Raw genomic sequence first — 19,964 nt, forward strand, 5'->3', positions numbered from 1 at the left:
CTTTTCCAGGTGCATGATGCAAGCTATCAGTGTATGTACCATACACTGGGGTCTGGAGGATGGTGGCCTTCTTCTCACAGCTCCAGTGAGAAGCTGTGGTGGCCTTCTTCTCACACAGTCCACTGTGTGGACTTCTCACAGTCCCAGCAAGGACTCTGTGTAGGGGCTCCAACCCCACATTTCCCTTCTGCACTGCCCTAGCAGAGGTTCTCCATTAGGACTCCGCCTCTACAGCAAACCTCTGCCTGGGCATCCAGTAGTTTCCATACATCTTCTGAAATCTAGGCAGAGGTTCCCAAACCTCAATTCTTGACTTCTCTGCACTCTCAGGCTCAACAGCATGTGGAAGCAGCCAAGACTTGAGGTTTGCACTCCTGAAGCCAAGTCGCAAGCTCTACAGTAGCCCCCTTCAGCCACTGCTGCAGTGGCTGGGATGTAGGGCACTAAGTCACTAGGTTGCACATAGTGCAGGGACCCTGGGCCTGGCCCATGAAGCCACTTTTTCCTCTTACACCTCCAGGCCTGTGATGGGAGGGGCTGCCACACAGGTCCCTGACATGCCCTGGAGATACTTTCCCCATTGTCTTCATGATTAACATTTAGCTCTTCCTTACTTATGCAAATTTCTGCAGCTAGCAAGAATTTCTCCTCAGAAAATGGGATTTTCTTTTCTATCACATTATTAGGCTGCAAATTTTCCAAATTTCTATGCTCTGTTTCCCTTTTAAAACTGAATGCCTTTAACAGCACTCAAGTCACATCTTGAATGCTTTCCTGCTTAGAAATTTCTTCCATCAGATACTGTAAATCATCTCTCTCAAGCTCTAAGACAGAAATCTCTAGGTCAGGGGCAAAATGCTGCCAGTCTCTCTGCTAAAACATAACAAGAGTCACCTTTGCTCCAGTTCCCAAAATAAGTCCCTCATCTCCATCTGAGACCACCTCAGCCTGGATCTTATTGTTTCTGTCACTATCAGCATTTTTGTCAAAGTCATTCAACAAGTCTCTAGGAAGTTCCAAACTCTTCCACATTTTCTTGTCTTCTTCTGAGTCTTGAAAACTGTTCCAACCTCTACCTGTTACCCAGTTTTAAAGTTGTTTCCACATTTTCTGGTATCTTTCAGCAATGCCCTACTCCTGGTACCAATTTACTGTATTAGTCTGTTTTCATGCTGCTGATAAAGACATACCCAAGTGTTCCACTGGTTGGGGAGGCCTCACAATCATGGTGGAGGGCAAGGAGGAGCAAGTCACATCTTACGTGGATGGCAGCAGGCAAAGAGAGAGCTTGTTCAGGGCAACTCCCATTTTTAAAAAACTATTTTAAAACTATCAGATCTCATAAGACCCATTCATTATCATGAGAACAGCATGGGAAAGACCTGCCCCCATAATTCATTCATCTCCCACCAGGTCCCTCCCACAACACGTGGGAATTATGGGAGCTACAAGATGGGATTTGGGTAGGAATACAGAGCCAAACCATATGAAGTTAGAAAGCCGTCCTGAAACATGGTAACTCCTGTCATGAGTTCTTTTGGTTCCCAAACACTGAAGTGGGGCGCCCAATGAGTTTTCCTTGTGTTCCTCTTTACCCTTTACCTTAAGACCTCCTCAAAGCATCAGCATAAGTGAGAAACTGAAACAATGAACACCCACATGTGTTAGCAGCTGTCATTCTAGATCCTCTTGGTTTTTCTGATTTACTCCTGCTTTAGTGGGGTTTAGACAGTTTCCAAATCCAAAATTTAACTCTCTCTATGCTGCTGGTTTGGATTAAGACAATCAACTTTATTCTTCTCTGTAGATGGCCTTGGATCATTTTCCCCTATTAGCCTTTTTGGGATCCTTTTCCAGTCATGATCACATTTTGCTTACAGATCAACTAGTTCGTAACACAGCACTGTCTGCTAACTGATACCATTCATTTGACAATTCAGAGTTATGATACTTTGTAGTGCACCCACTGTTCTTCACAGAAAAAAGAATTGCAGTACAAAGGGTTTATCAGGCCCCCTATCATTCCAGAGTTTCAGTGCTCTTCCAGAATTTTCAAGGTTTCAATCATGATATAAACCAACTACCCATGAATAATGCAAAAAGCATGAATAATCATGAATTTAATAAGGTAAGGCAGTTATTATACTCAAGAGAGCAACTAGTATGAAACTCTTTCAAATTATTTGAGTAAGGATTTACATCTTCATGTGTAAATCCTTCATATTACATACTTTCTGCCTCTGTTAAGCTCCAGGTGTATCAGTTATTAATAACTGAGTGAATATGTAGGTATTATTTAAACAAAAACAATTTCATGGTATACCCACCCCTATCCAAGAGATGAAGTCAAGTTCTGGTAGCAATAGACATCTCTATCAAGATTTCCTGCTCCTGCCACTCTGTGAACAGGAAAGGAGGGAGAAACCTTGGTGTTTTGCCTTTCCCAATTGATATTAAGATCCTTATTCAAGGGGCTACTGGTTTCTAATGACCTAAATGTAAATTAGCTTTATAAGAAAGTTCTGAGTTTGAAATTCCTTTCAGCAAGTATTTGTAAGTCAAAAAAGCAAAGAAGAAGCACCATTTGCTCTCATTTCTCCTTGTGACTGAGATTACTTTTTACAAGGAGGAACTGACCACTTTCTCTGACATCTGAAATAGAAAGCTACAAAGGCTGATAGGCGTGGCCTCAAAATTGTTCCATGATTATGTAACTTCTTTCTAGTTAGGAGTTAGTACAGTGTGAGAAGGCCATCTACAATCAAGATTTAGAGAGGCTCTAACAAGTGTCATTTTTCCTTGTTAGCTTTCATTTCTCAGCCCTTTACAAGATTATAATAGTCTGCAGTTTACTCTCTCCAAAGCTTTACGGACAGTGAGCCTGTCCTAAACAAGACAGTGACTCCAGGATTTCTGAAGACTATTGTGGAAAAAGTATCCATTAAGGTGAGATTTCTGGGAAGTTCTTCAGAGAAAGATCTAGGTGTCTAGTTGATAACCATACCATGTCAGTGGAGAATTAGTTACGGGACTGCTTGAGACCAGAAGTGTTGTATCAATCATATTCCGAAAACTGAGAACTGAATCTGTTACCTGTCTAGGTAGAAAATAGGTTATCTTTTATCCTACCACAATTGGGGTATAAACCAAAAAAATGTATTTTGTCTACAGCAAATTTTAAAATTAATTCTTAGGTATCTGTTGGCATAAATTGATATTTAGAGGAGATACTTGGTTTTCTTGGCTAGAGGATGACTAGGAAACTCGGTGACTGGGTTTGGGCCTAAGTTAAAAGAGAAGACAGTCCCATGAGAAAATTATTATGAAGTAATATTTAGTAAAAAATAAACAAGGACATAAATCTCTATTATATGATTTTATCTCTATATTAAAGAGCATAGACATGTGCACACATTAATTTCTCAATTTTACAAGCCTTTACTCAAAAATAATCTTTACATTTTCATGAATCAGTTTCATTTCATCCTTCGTTTTACAGCAAGTGTAAGAAGAAGTATTTCTCTTTTTCAAATGGTCTATGCTTTACTCAGTGATAGGTAACATTTTTTTGTGGCAAGATATAATAAAAAGACAGGGAGAATTAATTATATATTACCTATTTTTGGATACATTTTGACTTTTTTATGGCTTAGTACATAATGAGTGTTTTCTAATTACTTCATGAGTATTTGAGAAGAGTTTATAAATGTTGGATTCCAAATTCTATTTAAGTAAGATAAAGTTTCTTAAGTAAGCTTGTTAATTATGTTTGAAAAATCTAAATCTAAATCTAAGCTATTTTTTTACCTTGTTCTTTCAGTAACTGAGACAGGTGGTGAAACCGCCACTCTAATAGTGATTTTGCTAATTTCTCACTGTAGTTCTTCTGATTTCTACCATGTATTTTTACATAGAATATGTATATCCAAGTATATATGTTATGTGTGTGTTTAGAGAGAAGAAAAAATTTCTATATGCTATCTTTTAAAGTAATAACAGATTATACATATAATTTAAATTATTATATCTTTTTACAGGTTGCATACTTTACCATTATGTAGTGAAACTATGTGCTGATACTTATTGACTAAAGCCTATTTTAATCTACACTATTTTTCCTAAAATGTCTTTCTTTAAGGTAAAGTTTGAAGAATATAACTTTTTCCAGCTGTTTCTCAAACTTAAGTGACCTTATATTTTATTTGTATTTTGTCAACAACATATGACTGGATTTATTTTTAATACAAATGGAAAATTTTTCCTCTTAGTTAATGAGTTTAGTCCAGATATGCACATTCTATAAAGGTATATGTTTTAACTTGGTTTTGCCATCTTGCTTTGTTTCAATTTATAGCACTTATTCTGTGCTTTCTTTCTTCTCCTTCCTTGTCAAGTTTCTTATTTTTAAAAATTCTATATTCTCCTCAAAGACAAGCCCCTTAGCAAACTCTCACATCTTCTGGTCCCCCAAACATAAAACTTCAACTGTAAGAGTATGTTCATATCGTTCCTGTTTTCTTTTCTTTCACTCTGGCTTTACTTATTTTTAAGATAGTAAAAACACTAATTAAAGTATTTGTTTGATCTTACTTCCCTTTTGGCCTCCAACATTTCTTAGATTTATTTCTTTACATAATGAGTAGTTCTTCTCAAAGAGCTGTAGGTATAGATATTTTCACTGCCAAACTTCTGAAAGCTTTGAATAATAATTGTTTTCTTTTAATTGTGTTAAGAAACATGTAACATAAAATGTGTCATCTTAATCATTTTCATGTGTACAGTTCAGTAGTATTAAATACATTCATATTGTTGTGCAACCAACCTCCAGAATGCTTTTGCATCTTGCAAAACTAAAACTCTAAATCCGTTAACCAACAATTTCACCATTTCCCTTTCCTCCAGAGCTTGCCAAACATCATTCTACCTTCCGTCTGTATACATTTAAAAACTCTAACTCTTCATGTATGTTTAATCATACAGTATATGTGTGCTTTTTGTGACTGGCTTTTTTCATTTCATGTTCTCAAAGTTCTTTTATGTTGTACTGTATCATATGTCAGAATATTCTTTCTTCCTAGGGTAGAATAATATTCCATTTTATGTATTTACCATAAAATACATAAGAAACCATATTTCTTTTTATTCATTCATCCATTGAAGGACACGTGTACTACTTCACATTTTTCTGTTGTGATCAATGCTGCAATGAACATATATGTACATACATTTATTTGAGATCACACTTTTACTTATTTTGGGAATATAGGACTTGAATAGACATTTCTTCAAAGGTGCTATACAAATGGCCAAAAAGCACATGTGAGTATGTTCAACAGCAATAATCTTTAGAAAAATGCAAATCAAACCCATAGAAACCACAATGAGATATAACAATTAAAAACATACATGCACAAAACTGTATGATTAAACATATATGAAGAGTTAGAGTTTTTAAATTTTTAATTTACCTTTTTTCTTTGTTATTTAGATATTTTATATTTTCCATTTCTTGTCTATTGTTTGGGGTAGGGGGTGTGTTAAACTTTCAGTACTATCTCAAACAGAAGTGAACAAAAATTCATCCTTGTCTTTTTCCTGATCTTTCAGGAGCAAAAGAAATGTTTTCAGTCTCTTACCATTGGGAATAATGTTAGCTATGGTGTTTTTGTATATAGACTTTACTGTGTTGAAGTAATTTTCTCCTCTGTCTGGCTTTGCATTAGAGTAATGCTGAGTTTTACAATGAGTTTGGAAGTGTTCCCTCCTTTGCAAATTTTGAAAGACTTTGAAGAATTTTGGTCTTAATTCTTCTTTAAATATTTGGTGGAATTTGCCAGTAAAACCACTTAGTCTGGACTTTTCTTTACTGAGAGGTTTCTGACTTCTGATTCAGTCTCCTGACTGGTCATAATGACTGTTCAGATTTTCTGTTTCTTTATGATTCAAAATTTGCGGGTTGTATTTTTCTAATAATTTATCCGTTTATCCATTTCATTTAGGTTATCCCACCTATTGATATACAATTGTTCAAAGTATTCTCTTATAATTCTTTTTATTTCTGTGAAATCTGTTGTAATGTTCTGTTTTTAGTTTCTGATTTTATTATTTGATTCTCTTTTTTTTTGTATGTTAATTCAGTTAAAGTTCTGTCAGTATTATTCAGATTTTCAGAGAATCAACTCTTGTTTTTATTGGTTTTCTTTATTATTTTTCTAATCTCAATTTTACCTCTAATTTTTCTTTTTTCCTTCCTTTTGATGGCTTTAGGTTTAGTTCTACTTTTTTAAGTTCTTTATGGTGTAAAGTCAGATTATTGATTTGAGAGTCTTCTTCTTTGTAAATGTAGTTGTTTAAATCTTCAAATTACCCTCATCACCATATTCTCTGCATTTAATGAAATATGTTGTGTTTTCATATAATTTCTCTAAATATAGATTTAAATTTGACTTGTGACTCTTTGTACATGTTTCATTGTTTGTGTTGTTTATTTTAACATGATCATGAATTTTCTAGTTTTCTTTCTGTTGATTTCTACGTTTATTCCATTATGATAAAAAATATACTCTGTATGATTTCAAACATTTAACATTTATTAACACTTGTTTGGTGTCCTAATTTGTAGTATATTTTGGGACAGTGTTCCATATGTTCGTGTGAAAACTGTGTATTCCACTGTTGTTGGCTTTACTGTTTTGGATATATCTGTTAGATACAATTGGTCTATAAGTGGTCTATAATGTTTTTCGATATTTATTTTTTCCTAATTTTCTTGTCAGGTTGTTCTATCTATTATTGAAAGTGGAACATTAAAGTCTCTTACTACTACTTTAGAGCTGTCTATTTCTCCCTTCAATTCTGTAAATGTTTCATATATTAGGAGCTCTGATGTTTTGTGCATGTGTGTTTCTAATTTTTATATCTTGTAGGTGAATTGGCCTTTTTAACATTATGTAATAATCTTTGTCTCTTATAACACTGTTTGACTGTTATTTTTATTTTATCTGATACTAGCATAGCAAACTCTGCTCTCTTATTTAATATTTCAATGGAATATATTTTTTATTCTGTCACTTTCTATCCTTGTCCTTAGATCTGTAAAATGAGCCTCTTGTATGCAACATATAGTTGGATCCCCTGTTTTTAAATTCATTGTGATATATCTATATATGTAATTTTAATATGCTTTTTGATTAGTAAGTTTAAACCATTTACATTTGAACTAATTATTGATAAGAACTTAGAACGTACTGTTGCCATTTTTCATTTATATTCTGTATGTCTTAATAGGTTTTTGTCTCTCCTCTCTCAGTGACTTCTTTTTGTTGATTTTTCCTGTAGTGAAACATTTTAATGTTCTTCTATTCCTTTGTGTACATCCTACAGATATCTTTGTGGTTATCATCAGGTTGCGTATGATATTCTAAAGTTATAGCAATCTATTTTTAACTGATAACAACTTAACTTCAATCATATGCGAAATGTTTACTCCTTTACAGCTCCTCAACACAAATTTTATGTTAATATTACAAATTGCATTTATATAATGTGTACCAATTGACATTGATTTATAAATTGTTTTGCTTTCACATTTTAAATCCTATAAAATAATAAAAAGTGATTACAAATCAAAATAGCAAAAGCCATGTTTTATATTTATGTATATATTTACCTTTCATGAAGAACTTACATTTTTGTATGAGTTTGAGTTATTGCCTAGCATCCTTGTGTTTCAGCTTGAAGAAAGCTCTTTAGTATTTCTTTTAGGGTAGATATAGTGGTAATGAAATCATTCAGCTTATATTTATCTAGGAATATCTTAATTTCTCTCATTTATGAATAGCAGGTTTCCCAGACTTTTCTTTAAACACTTGAGATATATTGTCCCACTACTTTCTGGTCTACAAAGTATTTACTGACAAATGTGCTCATAATTCTATTGAAGATTTCTTGTATATAATGAGGGACCTTTTTCTTGGTGCTTTTTAAATGATTTTGTTTTTGTCTTTGAGAGTTGGTAATTTGATAATAATGTGTCATAGTGTAAGTTTCTTTGAGTTTATCATAGTTGCAGCTTGTTCGGTTTCTTATATCTGTACATTTTGTCTTTTCTCAAATTTGGAAAGTTTTCAGTCCTTATTTACTCAAGTAATTTTGTTATTCCTTTCTCTTTTTCATCACCTTTTTAGACTTACATAATGCATATATTGTCCTACTTAATGATGTACTGTAAGTCATTTATAAGTTCTGTTCACTTTCCTTTATATCTTTTAAAAAATTTTGTTCTTCAGTCTTGATAATTACACATGACCTGTCTTCAAGGTAACCGATTCTTCTGTCTATTGGTGTAGGCTGAGGAAAACCTCTAGTGAATTTTACAATGCAGTCAATTTGGTTTTCAGCTTCAGAATTTATGGGTTTTTTTCTGGTAATTTCTATTTTTTTGTATATTCTCATTTTATTAACCATTTTCCTGATTTTATTTAGTTGTCTGTACATATTTTCCTTTAACTCATTGATCATATTTAAGAGTTCTGCTTTAGTCTTTAACAAGAAAGTCTGAGTGCTCTGTTTCTTTAGAGAAAGATTTTGGAGATTCATTTTTTTCTTTTAAATTGACCATGTTTACCTGTTTCTTTCTGTTTCACACTTTTTGTTGAAAACTGGACATTTGTAAAAACAGCCCCCTCTCAACCATTATTAAATGGCATCATTCAGGGGAGGACTTTCACTCTTCATCTAAGTATGAAATCTAAATGTTTTCTGAGGCCTATATGGACGTGTGTCTTGCCTGGGCTTATGTGTATGCATTTTTTTTTGTAATTCTCTCATATACACACTGCTTTTAAGCCATAATTTCCCTAAGAGCCACACCTGCCTCTTTTTGTAACCTTAGATGTTCTATTGTATTCCTCTATCCATAATCTCTTGCCTTCTGGCACCCAGGGAGTAGCAGATCCCATGCAGCTCTCACAAGCTGGAGCACCCACCGCTACCTTTTGCAGCCTCAAATCTGACATTTAAACTATGTCACCATTTCCATCAATGCTCCAAGTCATGTGAAGCAGATACTAGTCCCTCAAGTAACCTCCAGAGAAGCCATAATGTTGCAAAGCAGTTCCACACTTTTCCTTCTATTCCAGAGGAGGAATGAGGAATTAGGAAGTTTTCTCCTGATCACATCACACCGTTCAAGGGAGAAAGTTAAACAGGGATAAAGAAAAACACCTAGAAGTTTTCTACTATTTTGAGTGTGGCTTAATCTTGGTTTAGAATTTCTTTTGTTGCAACCACTTCTTAACAGCTGAAAACATTAGTTTGGTTCATAAATTGTTCTTTATTTGGTGTTCTCATGACATAATGAAAGTCTGGAACTTCCTTGTCTGTAATCTTGCTAATGTCACTCTCAGTAAACAAGAGAATAATTTTTTAAACCATAACGTTCAAATAACATTTTGACCAGTTACAAAATTTTAGTTTGAAAAATATTTTTGCTTGAAAACTGATTCACAGCACTTCACTTGAAACTCCTGGGACAACTCTGATTTTTAATTCATTTACTCAGGGGGGGATTTTAGAAAGACTACTTAATGCATACATTGTATGTAGGCATTGCAATTGTCCCAGTAGAGGTAATATCAACATCCTAATGTCAAATACATTAAGAGTTCTTCAACAAACCATGTCATTATACACATTAAAGTGAGATGAATAAGGGAGATTAAAAATAACCACTGTATTAGTTCCTTCTCATGCTGCTATGAAGAAATACCTGAGACTGAGTAATTTATAAAGAAAAGAGATTTAATTGACTCACAGTTCTGCATGGCTGGGGAGGCCTAAGGAAACTTACAATCTTGATGGAAGGCACCTCTTCACAGGGTGGCAGGAGAGAGAATGAGTGCTAGCAGGGGAAATGCCTGATGTTTATAAAACCACAGATCTCATGAGAACTTGCTCACTATCACAAGAACATCATAGGGAAAACACCCCCATGATTCAATTACCTCTACTTGGTCCCTCCCATGACACATAGGGATTCTGGGAACTGCAATTCAAGATGAGATTTGGGTTGGGACATAGCCAAGCCATATCAGCCACGTATTACTTTACATCATATTTCTAATTTGCAAAGTGATTTTGCTACCACACTTCCCTGCTAACTCTCATCCCTTCCCAAGTCCTGAAACCCCCCAAATCTTTTCACCCTTCAGCTTCTTCTTAGGTTGTAAAATTGCAGATACATAATTATGGATCAATACTATGTAAAAATTACTTTCTTAACCTGCTACAGACTATTCAATCAGAGTATTTAATCTTTGTAGGTGTTCTACTCAGTATTTCTGGAAGATTTTATCATTTTGCTTTTAATATTCTTTGACTTTACTGTATGTGCCCATGTGTGAAATTTTTCTTTATTTGATAGGTTTGAACACAGGAACACTCATTATCTCCCAAAAGAGAACAATTTACAGCCCTAAGAATTAGAACACTCTAATTATAGAAAAGTTGCACAAACATATGGTCACCAACCTAAAGGAACACCCACAAATTTAAATAGAAAATTGGAATATACATTAAGAACTGAATACCCTTAGGTAGTACACAAAGGGTTAAAGAGGCACACATTCGTGAGACTGGGACCACAACAGCTCCCAGAAGATAAAGCCTCACTTAAGCATTAAAAACTCTAAGGAAGTATTCAGAGGAAGAAAAGTGGGAATGCTTTCCCAGGTAGCGGGAAGGGAATTAACAGTGAGAAGACCTGAAAAAGAATGACATATTGTATATTACTAGAGCATAAGATGTAAGAAATTCAAAAGTAACAGACACATATACAAAGAAAGATATCGTTTATTCAAGGCCTTTCAGGTCATGCTGAGTGGAAATTTATACTAATAAAAATCAAAACTCATTGAAGGATTTCAGGAAAAATAGAGTCGTGCCTTTATCCATAAAGAAACCTACTTGGTTGTCTGACAGAAATCTTTTAGTAAAAGTAAGACTAGTTGGAGGTAAATAATTGACTGTAAAAAACAAATGGACAAAAAATAAATGCTGCAATTCTACACTAGAGAACAGTTAGGAGGACAGTAAAATGATAATTTTGTAGATGCATGAGACACAGAGAATAAGTCCCAGGGAGACAAAATGCTAATGAGAGCCGACTAGGGAGAGCCAAGAAGGTCTAGAGTCCATTTCACTACTCAGAAGTGTAGTGCTGTGGCAGAAGTTTGTTCATATAAGGTAAGTAGCTGCAGCCCATTTATACTTAGGCCACTTTGGTCATAGTGGGTATGGGAAGAGTCAGGAACCAAGAGGTAGGCATTGAAGGATAGGCTGAGGCTCCAGTAAAGTATCAGAAGGGGAACCAGGGACTTTGACACCACAAAACCCATACTATAAATACTGCAACGATTACCTGTTTCCAAACATCATTTCACCACATACACCTCTGACCCAACTCAACAACCAACATTGAAAGGAAAGAACTTCACTGAACCTCCTAATAAAGCAAGTCTTGATCCATTGTTCACAGTGACACAGCTGGTAACTTAGTTCCTTTTTCTTATACACATCCAAGGACAACATTTTGTCCTGGGACACTCACTCACAAAAGCATATCTCATTTTTTAAAATTGTCTGCATAAATATGTAATGTTGTGTGTCATTTTTACTTTATAGGCCAAGCTATAACTTCAGAAATGGCAAATGAATACAAGAAAATTCTTTTGCTGAAAGGATTCGAGCTCATGGATGAGTATCATTTTATAATAATTAAGTCCTTACTGGCCTATGATTTAGGACTAACTACAAAAATGCAAGAGGAATACAACAGAATTAAGATTTCAGATTTGATGGAAAAAAAGTTCCAAGGTGTTGCCTGTGTAGACAAACTAATAGAACTGGCCAAAGACATGCCACCACTTAAAAACCTTGTCAACAATCTTCGAAAAGAGAAGTCAAAAGGTAATAGGGAAAACCTTGCACATGGCTACTCTGCCTTGATTCTCCCCAGTCTTGAGTAGAACCCCACCTTGGTCATAGCTGGTACATCCCTTTCCCAATTTATAACTCAGCAGTCATGGGGATGTTGGCACCTCAGAGACTGACCAGTTGGCAATTTAGAACATTCTATTTCATATAAAAGAGATTGATAGATTTAGAAGAATGTATTTGGGGTAGGGATAAAAAATTAAAGACAGGGATTTATGAGAGGATGAGGGTTTCAGTAAATTAGAAATGTCAGGGGAAAAAAAGCTACTTTTTAAAATGCATTTTATTTGAAATATTTATATTTAACCAATTTGCACAGCAAATAGTTCTATTAAGAGAAGTATAGAATTTTTCCACTTAATATAAATCACTGTTTTTTTTAATTCAAAAGCCAATATTAGCACTTTGCCACATTACAATTCAGATCATATTTCCTTTCAGGTCATATTTCTGTCATTTGAACAGATATTGCACAGAACATGACTAGCCTGTCAGCACCATGACCTTAGATATTTAAAAGAAATGGTAGGAGAACAAGACTGAGAAAGGGTTGACTGAGGCACATGGAGTTCACAGGACAGGAAGCACGTTCTCACTGCACAGGGGAGGAGTGAGGAAAGCACTGAGGAGAATGAGACAGTGCCTATGCCTACCATGCTACTGTTGGCCTCCTAGCAGCCAGGCTGGGTTAATGTAGTAGAGGTAACAGGCAAATCCGAACTCTCATGCAGGAGCTGACAGCAGGTAATATTGAAACTGCTTTAGCTGTCTTAGATAAGCTATTCCAGTCTAGGCCTATTGTGCCCTTTTTCTTTTCTTTTGTCAGTTGCTAGGAAAATGAAAGCACAAGGAGTAGTTCTAATGAAAAAAATAAACCAGGAAGAAGTGGGTCTTGTGGCACCTGCACCCACCGCAAGAAACACACTGACATCTGAAGTAGGAGAGAGGATTCCTGTAGCTCAGGTAAGCTTGAGAAAGAGGAGCAGGATTGAAGTCCCACAGAAGATACTCTGCTATGGCACATGGCTCTTCACTAATATCTCAACACAGCTTAGATTTACCAAATTAGTAATTATGGATCATCTTTGTGATGGGTAAAGAGTTAGGCATCATAAAAATGTAGTAAAAAATTTCTGTGACATAAATATATTATCATCTGCATTATAAAAATGTGGTAATAATCATATTTAATATACATCTTGCCCATCCTTACACAAATCTAGATTTTCTCATTGCAAGTCCAGTGCTCTTCTCATCACACCACAGTGGCGATAACAGTAATGCATCTGTTGAAATCATCTATCTCTTTTTTAGTGCAACAATCCACACCCAATATTATCTATTGTCCATATCTTCAAGTGAGAGGTTGTAATTCCCTGGGGTTTCCAAGGACATCCCATCCAATATAAATAGAACTTACTACGTTGTAATGAAAACTTGCTCTGCTTCTTTTCATACTAAACCCCATTAACAGGAAAATTAAACTGCTTTCAGAAAAGAAAAACTCTGAACAAAGGAAAGACTGAAGCCAAAAGGAATAAGGTGCCCCAGGAGCAGAGTGAGCCCCCACGTCCCTCAGGAGCCAGCACATCTGCAGCCATGAATCATCCCCCATTACCCCAGACCTCATCATCAACTCCATCCAACACTTCATTTACTCAGGTACACTCTTTCCTGGTCCTCTTCTCCCTTTTTTTAACCCAGTCACAGTGCGTTCCACTGTTACTATTGTTACTCTCATGCATAACTCTTCATGTTACTGATTTGCTGAGGGAAAACTGTTTTCTATATTATGATAACTTGTTCACATTGGTGAGAAGCCACATGCAAGTAAAGTCCAATTACCCACAGGCGATCACTGTGTGTAAAACACCAAGACAGACCACTAAGCATTTCTGGTCTGTGCAGGTAAGTAGCTTGGCTTCTAGTACTAGTACATACAAGTCCATGGCTCATCTTTGCTCCCCACACTTCCTAGTACAGATCTGGCAATGTTCTCTTCAGAAAAGTATTCTGCTGCAACTCAAATAGGCCAGGCCACTGTGGGGAGAGGACAGGAGATAAACAAACTTGTCCTTTTTTCATTATTGTTAGCGTTCTAGCCACTGTGAAATGCTGTCGAGGACATAGCTCTAACCAGAAATCCTCTACCTGAGACTACTTATATGCTGAGCCAGGCCAAGTCTTTCCACTTGTAACAGCTCTGTTTCTTGGGAAGAAACAAAGGAGTTGGGTCCTCAAAATGGTAGAGTACACTAGTGATCATTAGAATTTCTAATGAATGTTTGATCATTAGAACATCTAATGATGTTTGAGGCTTGTGGTGGGCATGGTTCTTCATTTTTAATGCTATCCAAGTTGTTTTCACTTTGTTGATTGTCTTTGATAATTTAAGTAGGTAGAGGAGATATTTGGATTTGTTATTATATTCTAATCTTTCTTTAAAGTTTCTTCACAATAATGCTTTCATCATCTGCTGCTCTAGATTGTTCATGCAGCTAATCATGCTTTGCTTCAGGAAGATTATTCTGAGTCAATGAGGGTGATTTAATTTCCAAGCCCGTTGTCTGCTACCTTAGACTTTCACTAGCTAAACTATACCAGCTCATGTGCCTTTCCTTTCAGTTCAGCAATCCCTGTCTAGCCTAGCCCCCAGCTCCACGTATCTGTGAAAGTTGTTGGGTCAAAAGCTCTGCAGAGTCACTCGTGCAGAGTGACTTTGTATTCCTGTTCAAAGTTTTTTGTTTCGTTTTGTTTTGTTTTCTTGTTTGTTTTGTTTTGTTTGTTTTTGAGACGGAGTGTTGCTCTGTCGCCCAGGCTGGAGTGCAGTGGCGTGATCTCGGCTCACTGCAAACTCCGCCTCCCGGGTTCACGCCATTCTCCTGCCTCTGCCTCCCCAGTAGCTGGGACTACAGAGGCCTGCCACTATGCCCAACTAATTTTTTTGTATTTTTAGTAGAGACGGGGTTTCACAGTGTTAATCAGGGTGGTCTTGATCTCCTGACCTCGTGATCCACCCACCTCAGCCTCCCAAAGTGCTGGGATTGATTACAGGCGTGAGCCACCGCGTCCGACCTCCTGCTCAAAGTTTTAAGTTTGTTTTCTTGTGTCTGCCCAACACAGAATCAGCAAACCCAGGCCCAATGTCAGGTGGATACGAGAAGAAATGTTCCCCAAAAGGACCCAGTGACAGTGATGGTACTGAAAGCAACAGCACCATTTAAATATGAGTCCCCAGAACATGGGAAAAGCACAATGTTTCATGCTACAGTGGCCAGTAAGACTCAGTATTTCCATGTGAAAGTCTTCGACATCAGCTTGAAAGAGAAATTCATAAGGAAGAAGGTCATTACCATATCTGACTACTCTGAATGTAAAGGAGTAATGGAAATAAAGGAAGCATCATCTGTGTCTGACTTTGATCAAAACTTTGAGGTCCCAAACAGAATTATCGAAATAGCAAATAAAACTCCCAAGATCAGTCAACTTTACAAGCAAGCATCTGGAACAATGGTGTATGGGTTGTTTATGTTACAAAAGGTAATCCCTTAATTTTGTTTTAATTTTCTCTACCATTACCTGGAACTAAATGTCTTGTCAGACTTTGCTAACTGCCTCAATATTGGAACACAATAATTTATATTGACTAGAGATACTGATGAAGTTTTCCCACAAAATAGGAAATAGGACTAAGTGACCTATTAACTTTCTTACGCCAAAGTAAATGTAGGGACTTTGAAAAAGAGTTACCAAGAAATATTAGCAGTAATAATCTGTTGTCAGCCACAATAAACTAGAGGACAATACAGGGTCCAAATCAACGGGAGCAGGCTAATAACATCATCTCTTTCTGCTCCATCCCAATGAGCGCTGATAATTTTACTTTGAATTTTGATAAATTTATTTTAAATAATGAATCGTGCTACTAAGGTTGAACTCTGGTTGTGACATATATTTGGAGTAATAAGTGGATTGGCTGGTATGCTCATAAATGCAAATACATTCAACAGCTATCCATACAATCTAAACATTTGTGCTGTTGCTCTTCTGTCTTATTTATTTATTCATTTATTTATGAAGACAGCATTGAACAACTGAGAAATATTGAATTCCATGATACTTAGAGGATAAGGCAATCTCATCATATTATTTACAAAAAAAAATAATTACAAGGCACAGAGTTTTATTGATATGTCCATGTCCAAATTCAAGATGCTAGTTAGGACAATGCATTCCATCCCTTTCTCCACTCTGAAACATTACACATTTCTATGAACTCAACTAACATTTTATATGATTGACTGCTTTATAACCCTATATACATGTCTTCCAAGATAGCCCCTTAAATTTACCTCCACATTTTCTCACACTGTCTTTAAGAGATCTTGCTTATAAATACAATTACAGAATTGATGAGTAATAGTGTGTGAGAAACTACAGAGTATGAATGGAGGGATCTAGGTCAATGGGGACAAGATACTGGAAAAGAATGAGTAATGAGGAAGGCTGAAAAAGAATGAATGATTGTGTCATAGACGTTTTTTCCTTTAAAATACCTCATAATCCAAAGTAACTCAGGAGTGGAAAACCAAATTTTGTATGTTCTCACTGATAAGGGGAAGCTAAGCTATGAGTACACAAAGGCTTACAGAGTGATATAATAAACTTTCAAGACTCAGAAGGAGGAGACTGGGAGGGAGGTGAGGGATACAAAACTATATATTGGGTACAATGTACACCACTTGGGTGATGGGTGCACTAAAATCTCAGAATTCACCACTATATAATTAACCCATGTGACCCAAAACCGTTTGTACCCCAAAAGCTATTGAAATTTTAAAAAATTAAAATAATAATAAAGTGAAATTCCTCATAATCTACTGACTGAATAATTGTAGAAAGCATACATTTGGTTTTCCACAGGACCATAAGCCAAGAAGTCCTATAGGAATTTTTGATTCCTCTATATCTAAGTGCTTTATTTACTCTCAGCTGATCTGAAGGTGGTAGCAGGAGAAAAAGAGGGAAATATTTATTGGTGTAAAATTGCAGGAAGAAAAATACCTTGTTGTTGGATAATAAAAGATGGCCCCTGTGAGATGGCAGGCCAAGCCACATGTATGATCTGTACCTGTCATTCCTCTCGTGCATATTGCATTAACTTTGTCATGAGGCTCTTTCTCATGTATACGATACTAATAATCCTCTCAGAAACAGGATGTTAATCTTCTTTTGCAGAAAAGCATACACAAGAAGAACACAATCTATGAAATAAAAGATAATACAGGATCCATGGATGTAGTGGGGAATGGAAAATGGCACAATATCAAGTGTGAGAAAGGAGATAAACTTCGACTCTTCTGCTTTCAACTGAGAACAGTTAACCGCAAGCTGAAACTGGTGTGTGGAAGTCACAGCTTCATCAAGGTGGGAACTGGATAGAGGAGAATGAGTTTGCTAAAGAGGCAAATAATTTGGCTTAGGCTTTGGGAACACCAGATTCCTCATGTATTACTCAGAGAGTCCAGCGAGTGAAAGGAGAACCTAAACAATGCCCTTGCATTTGTAACTGGAGGATTTTCAAAAGGATATTAAGGTAAAGGCATTCATACAGCTGTAGAAAGGATATAATACTAGTGTTAATTGATTTAAAGATGTGTCTAGGGACAGGGAACGTAGGACTTAAGAGCAAGGGCTTTGAATAAGACAGATCTGATTTGAATCCTGCCTTTAACAAGCACTAGTTGGCTGATATTGGAGAAATAGTTTAATTGGTCCTCTAAAATAATGGAAGTCTCCACTTCATTGGAATGGTTTAAACATTCAAACACTGCATACATATTAATTATCTGACAGCCTGGCACATCATAATAAACTGAACTGTGGGAGATAGTATTTTTTTTAGGAAAGTAAAGACACTAGAGGGACTTTTGGGCAAAGGAAATGATACATGAAAATTCCAAAAGCGTGACACAGCATAATGAGTTCTGTGCAACTGAAATTCAGTAGATGCAGAAGACTCTGGGACCCAAAGATTAAAAAAAAAAAAAAAAGGGACTACTGAGGCCCAAAGATAAAAAAGAAACAGAAGTGTGGCTTTTACAAAAGTAAGTTAATGGGAACTTTATTGTTGAAAATACATGAAAAATTGAAACAAAATTATGCAGAAGAATGCCTGATCACTTTGACATTTTAGCAAAAAATATTCTGGTATCTATGGAGTTGCATTACAGAGCAATTAGGCTTGGGGCAGAGATATCTACTAGAAGTAGTGTGCTGGAGTTCACTCCTATCCTTACTGAACACAGCTTATTGTTGGAAATTCAGGAATTGTATGCACTGCTTGTTAAACATGTGGTAGTTTGAAATCAGCCATGTGAAAAATATGTATACCACCAGACTCTGCAAATGTTACAAATCTAAACTTTTAAAAAGTTGGGCACCTGGTTAACCAGGATACCACAGAAGTTTATTTCAAAAATCTATTCAGGAAGGAAAAAGACAAAGGGATTAGTTAATGGGAGGAAAATGAGTTTTTTGAAGGTAGATCTTCATAACTTTGTGACTAATGAGCTTTCATAGGGTAGAAGGAGAATAATGTAGCCAATGGGAAGAAAAGACATGCAGGTGAGAAGAGAACCATAAGCAGAGCTTCATTTCAGTATGTAGGGTCTCATTATGTCTTTCTTATCTCTCTTTAAAGGTCATCAAGGCCAAGAAAAACAAGGAAGGATCAATGAATGTTAATTGAAATATGCAAGCTGAAATGCAACAAATAATTTCTGCTTAAAAAATTAAGTTGTTAATAACTGTGGTTTTCTAAATTTCAGTAATTCGTTTAAATAATGGATTCAGTAGATACACTGTAGCATATTAAGAGCTTTTATATCTCAGTTATAGATTAGGTTGCTTTCTGAAATAAAATTTTCTTCTTATACTCTTCCATATTTTTTTAGATATTACATTTTGCATTTATGACTTTCATAAGGTAAAAAATAAAATATCTTTTTTTGAAGGACATTATTTTCCCAAAGTCTTGTATATGTTCTCTTAAGGTCAGTAGTGAGCTGCTTGAGGCTGAGCACTTTGTACACTGTGAAGCACATTCTAGAGATGGGGAGAGACTCATGGGGCCTTATCCACACTGGAGTCTATATTGTGATCTCCAGAGGATAAGGCCCCAATAAAGGCTGTGACTAAATTTATGTAGCCCATGCTTAAATGAACAAACACTGTGGCCTAGGGAAGTAATAGATCTAGAGGAAAGGATTCCTTTATGCAATTATGTCCTCCAGAAGAGGGCCGTTGGGGTAATTGGTTTCTCTGAAGGGGACAACACTGGTGATTGCATAAAGGTACCAATATATGCAAGACACTTGCCCTCCTTAGTTGGTGTGGATTATCATATCCATCATATTCCATTTATCTGATTTGTAGATACATCTACATATATATTCAAAATCAGAGCAACTAAAAACATAAAACAAACATTGACAGATCTGAGGGAAGAAATATACAGCAATGTAATAGTAAGAGACTTCAGTATTCACAATAATGAAGAGATTATCCAGGCAGTTATTCAATAAGAAAATAGCAGACATCAACAACTCAATACACCAACGGACCTAACAGATATAAACAGAACATTCTACACAACAACATCAAAATACACATTTGCCTCAAGTATGCATGGAGCATTGTCCACAACATGTCACATTCTAGGTCACAAAACAAGTCTTAATGAATTCCAGAAGAATAAAATTATAATAAGCATCTTTTCTGATTATTATAGAATTAACCTATATTAACCTAATTATATAGCAAATAAACAACTGGAAAACTGACATATATGTGAAAATTTAAAAACATGCTCCTGTATAGTCAATGGATCAAAGAAGAAATTAAAAGGGTAATTTAAAAAATGAGACAAATGAAAATGAAACCACAATGTACTAAAATGTATGTGATAC

At 35.7% G+C, this 19,964-nt stretch overlaps 1 protein-coding gene across 2 annotated transcripts in view; it reads left to right on the forward strand.

Annotated features, from left to right (window-relative positions):
• Positions 1–19,014, forward strand: part of MNDA (myeloid cell nuclear differentiation antigen) — a 44,635-nt gene extending 25,621 nt beyond the window's left edge. Inside the window, exons 1-7 of one of the 2 annotated variants that reach the window (XM_031654285.1) lie at positions 2,711–2,946; positions 11,683–11,967; positions 12,821–12,957; positions 13,489–13,656; positions 15,118–15,534; positions 17,233–17,421; positions 18,698–19,014. In XM_031654285.1, the coding sequence (XP_031510145.1) occupies positions 11,703–11,967; positions 12,821–12,957; positions 13,489–13,656; positions 15,118–15,534; positions 17,233–17,421; positions 18,698–18,745 (1,224 nt within the window). In that variant the 5' untranslated portion in view covers positions 2,711–2,946; positions 11,683–11,702 and the 3' untranslated portion in view covers positions 18,746–19,014. Of the gene's footprint in view, positions 1–2,710; positions 2,947–11,682; positions 11,968–12,820; positions 12,958–13,488; positions 13,657–15,117; positions 15,535–17,232; positions 17,422–18,697 lie in introns of those variants that run through there. The other variant, XM_031654287.1, reaches the window with a different exon arrangement.
• The last annotated feature ends 950 nt before the right edge of the window (positions 19,015–19,964 follow it).

Source organism: Papio anubis, chromosome 1 (assembly GCF_008728515.1).
Source record: "Papio anubis isolate 15944 chromosome 1, Panubis1.0, whole genome shotgun sequence".
In the NCBI taxonomy this organism is placed as follows: domain Eukaryota; kingdom Metazoa; phylum Chordata; class Mammalia; order Primates; family Cercopithecidae; genus Papio; species Papio anubis.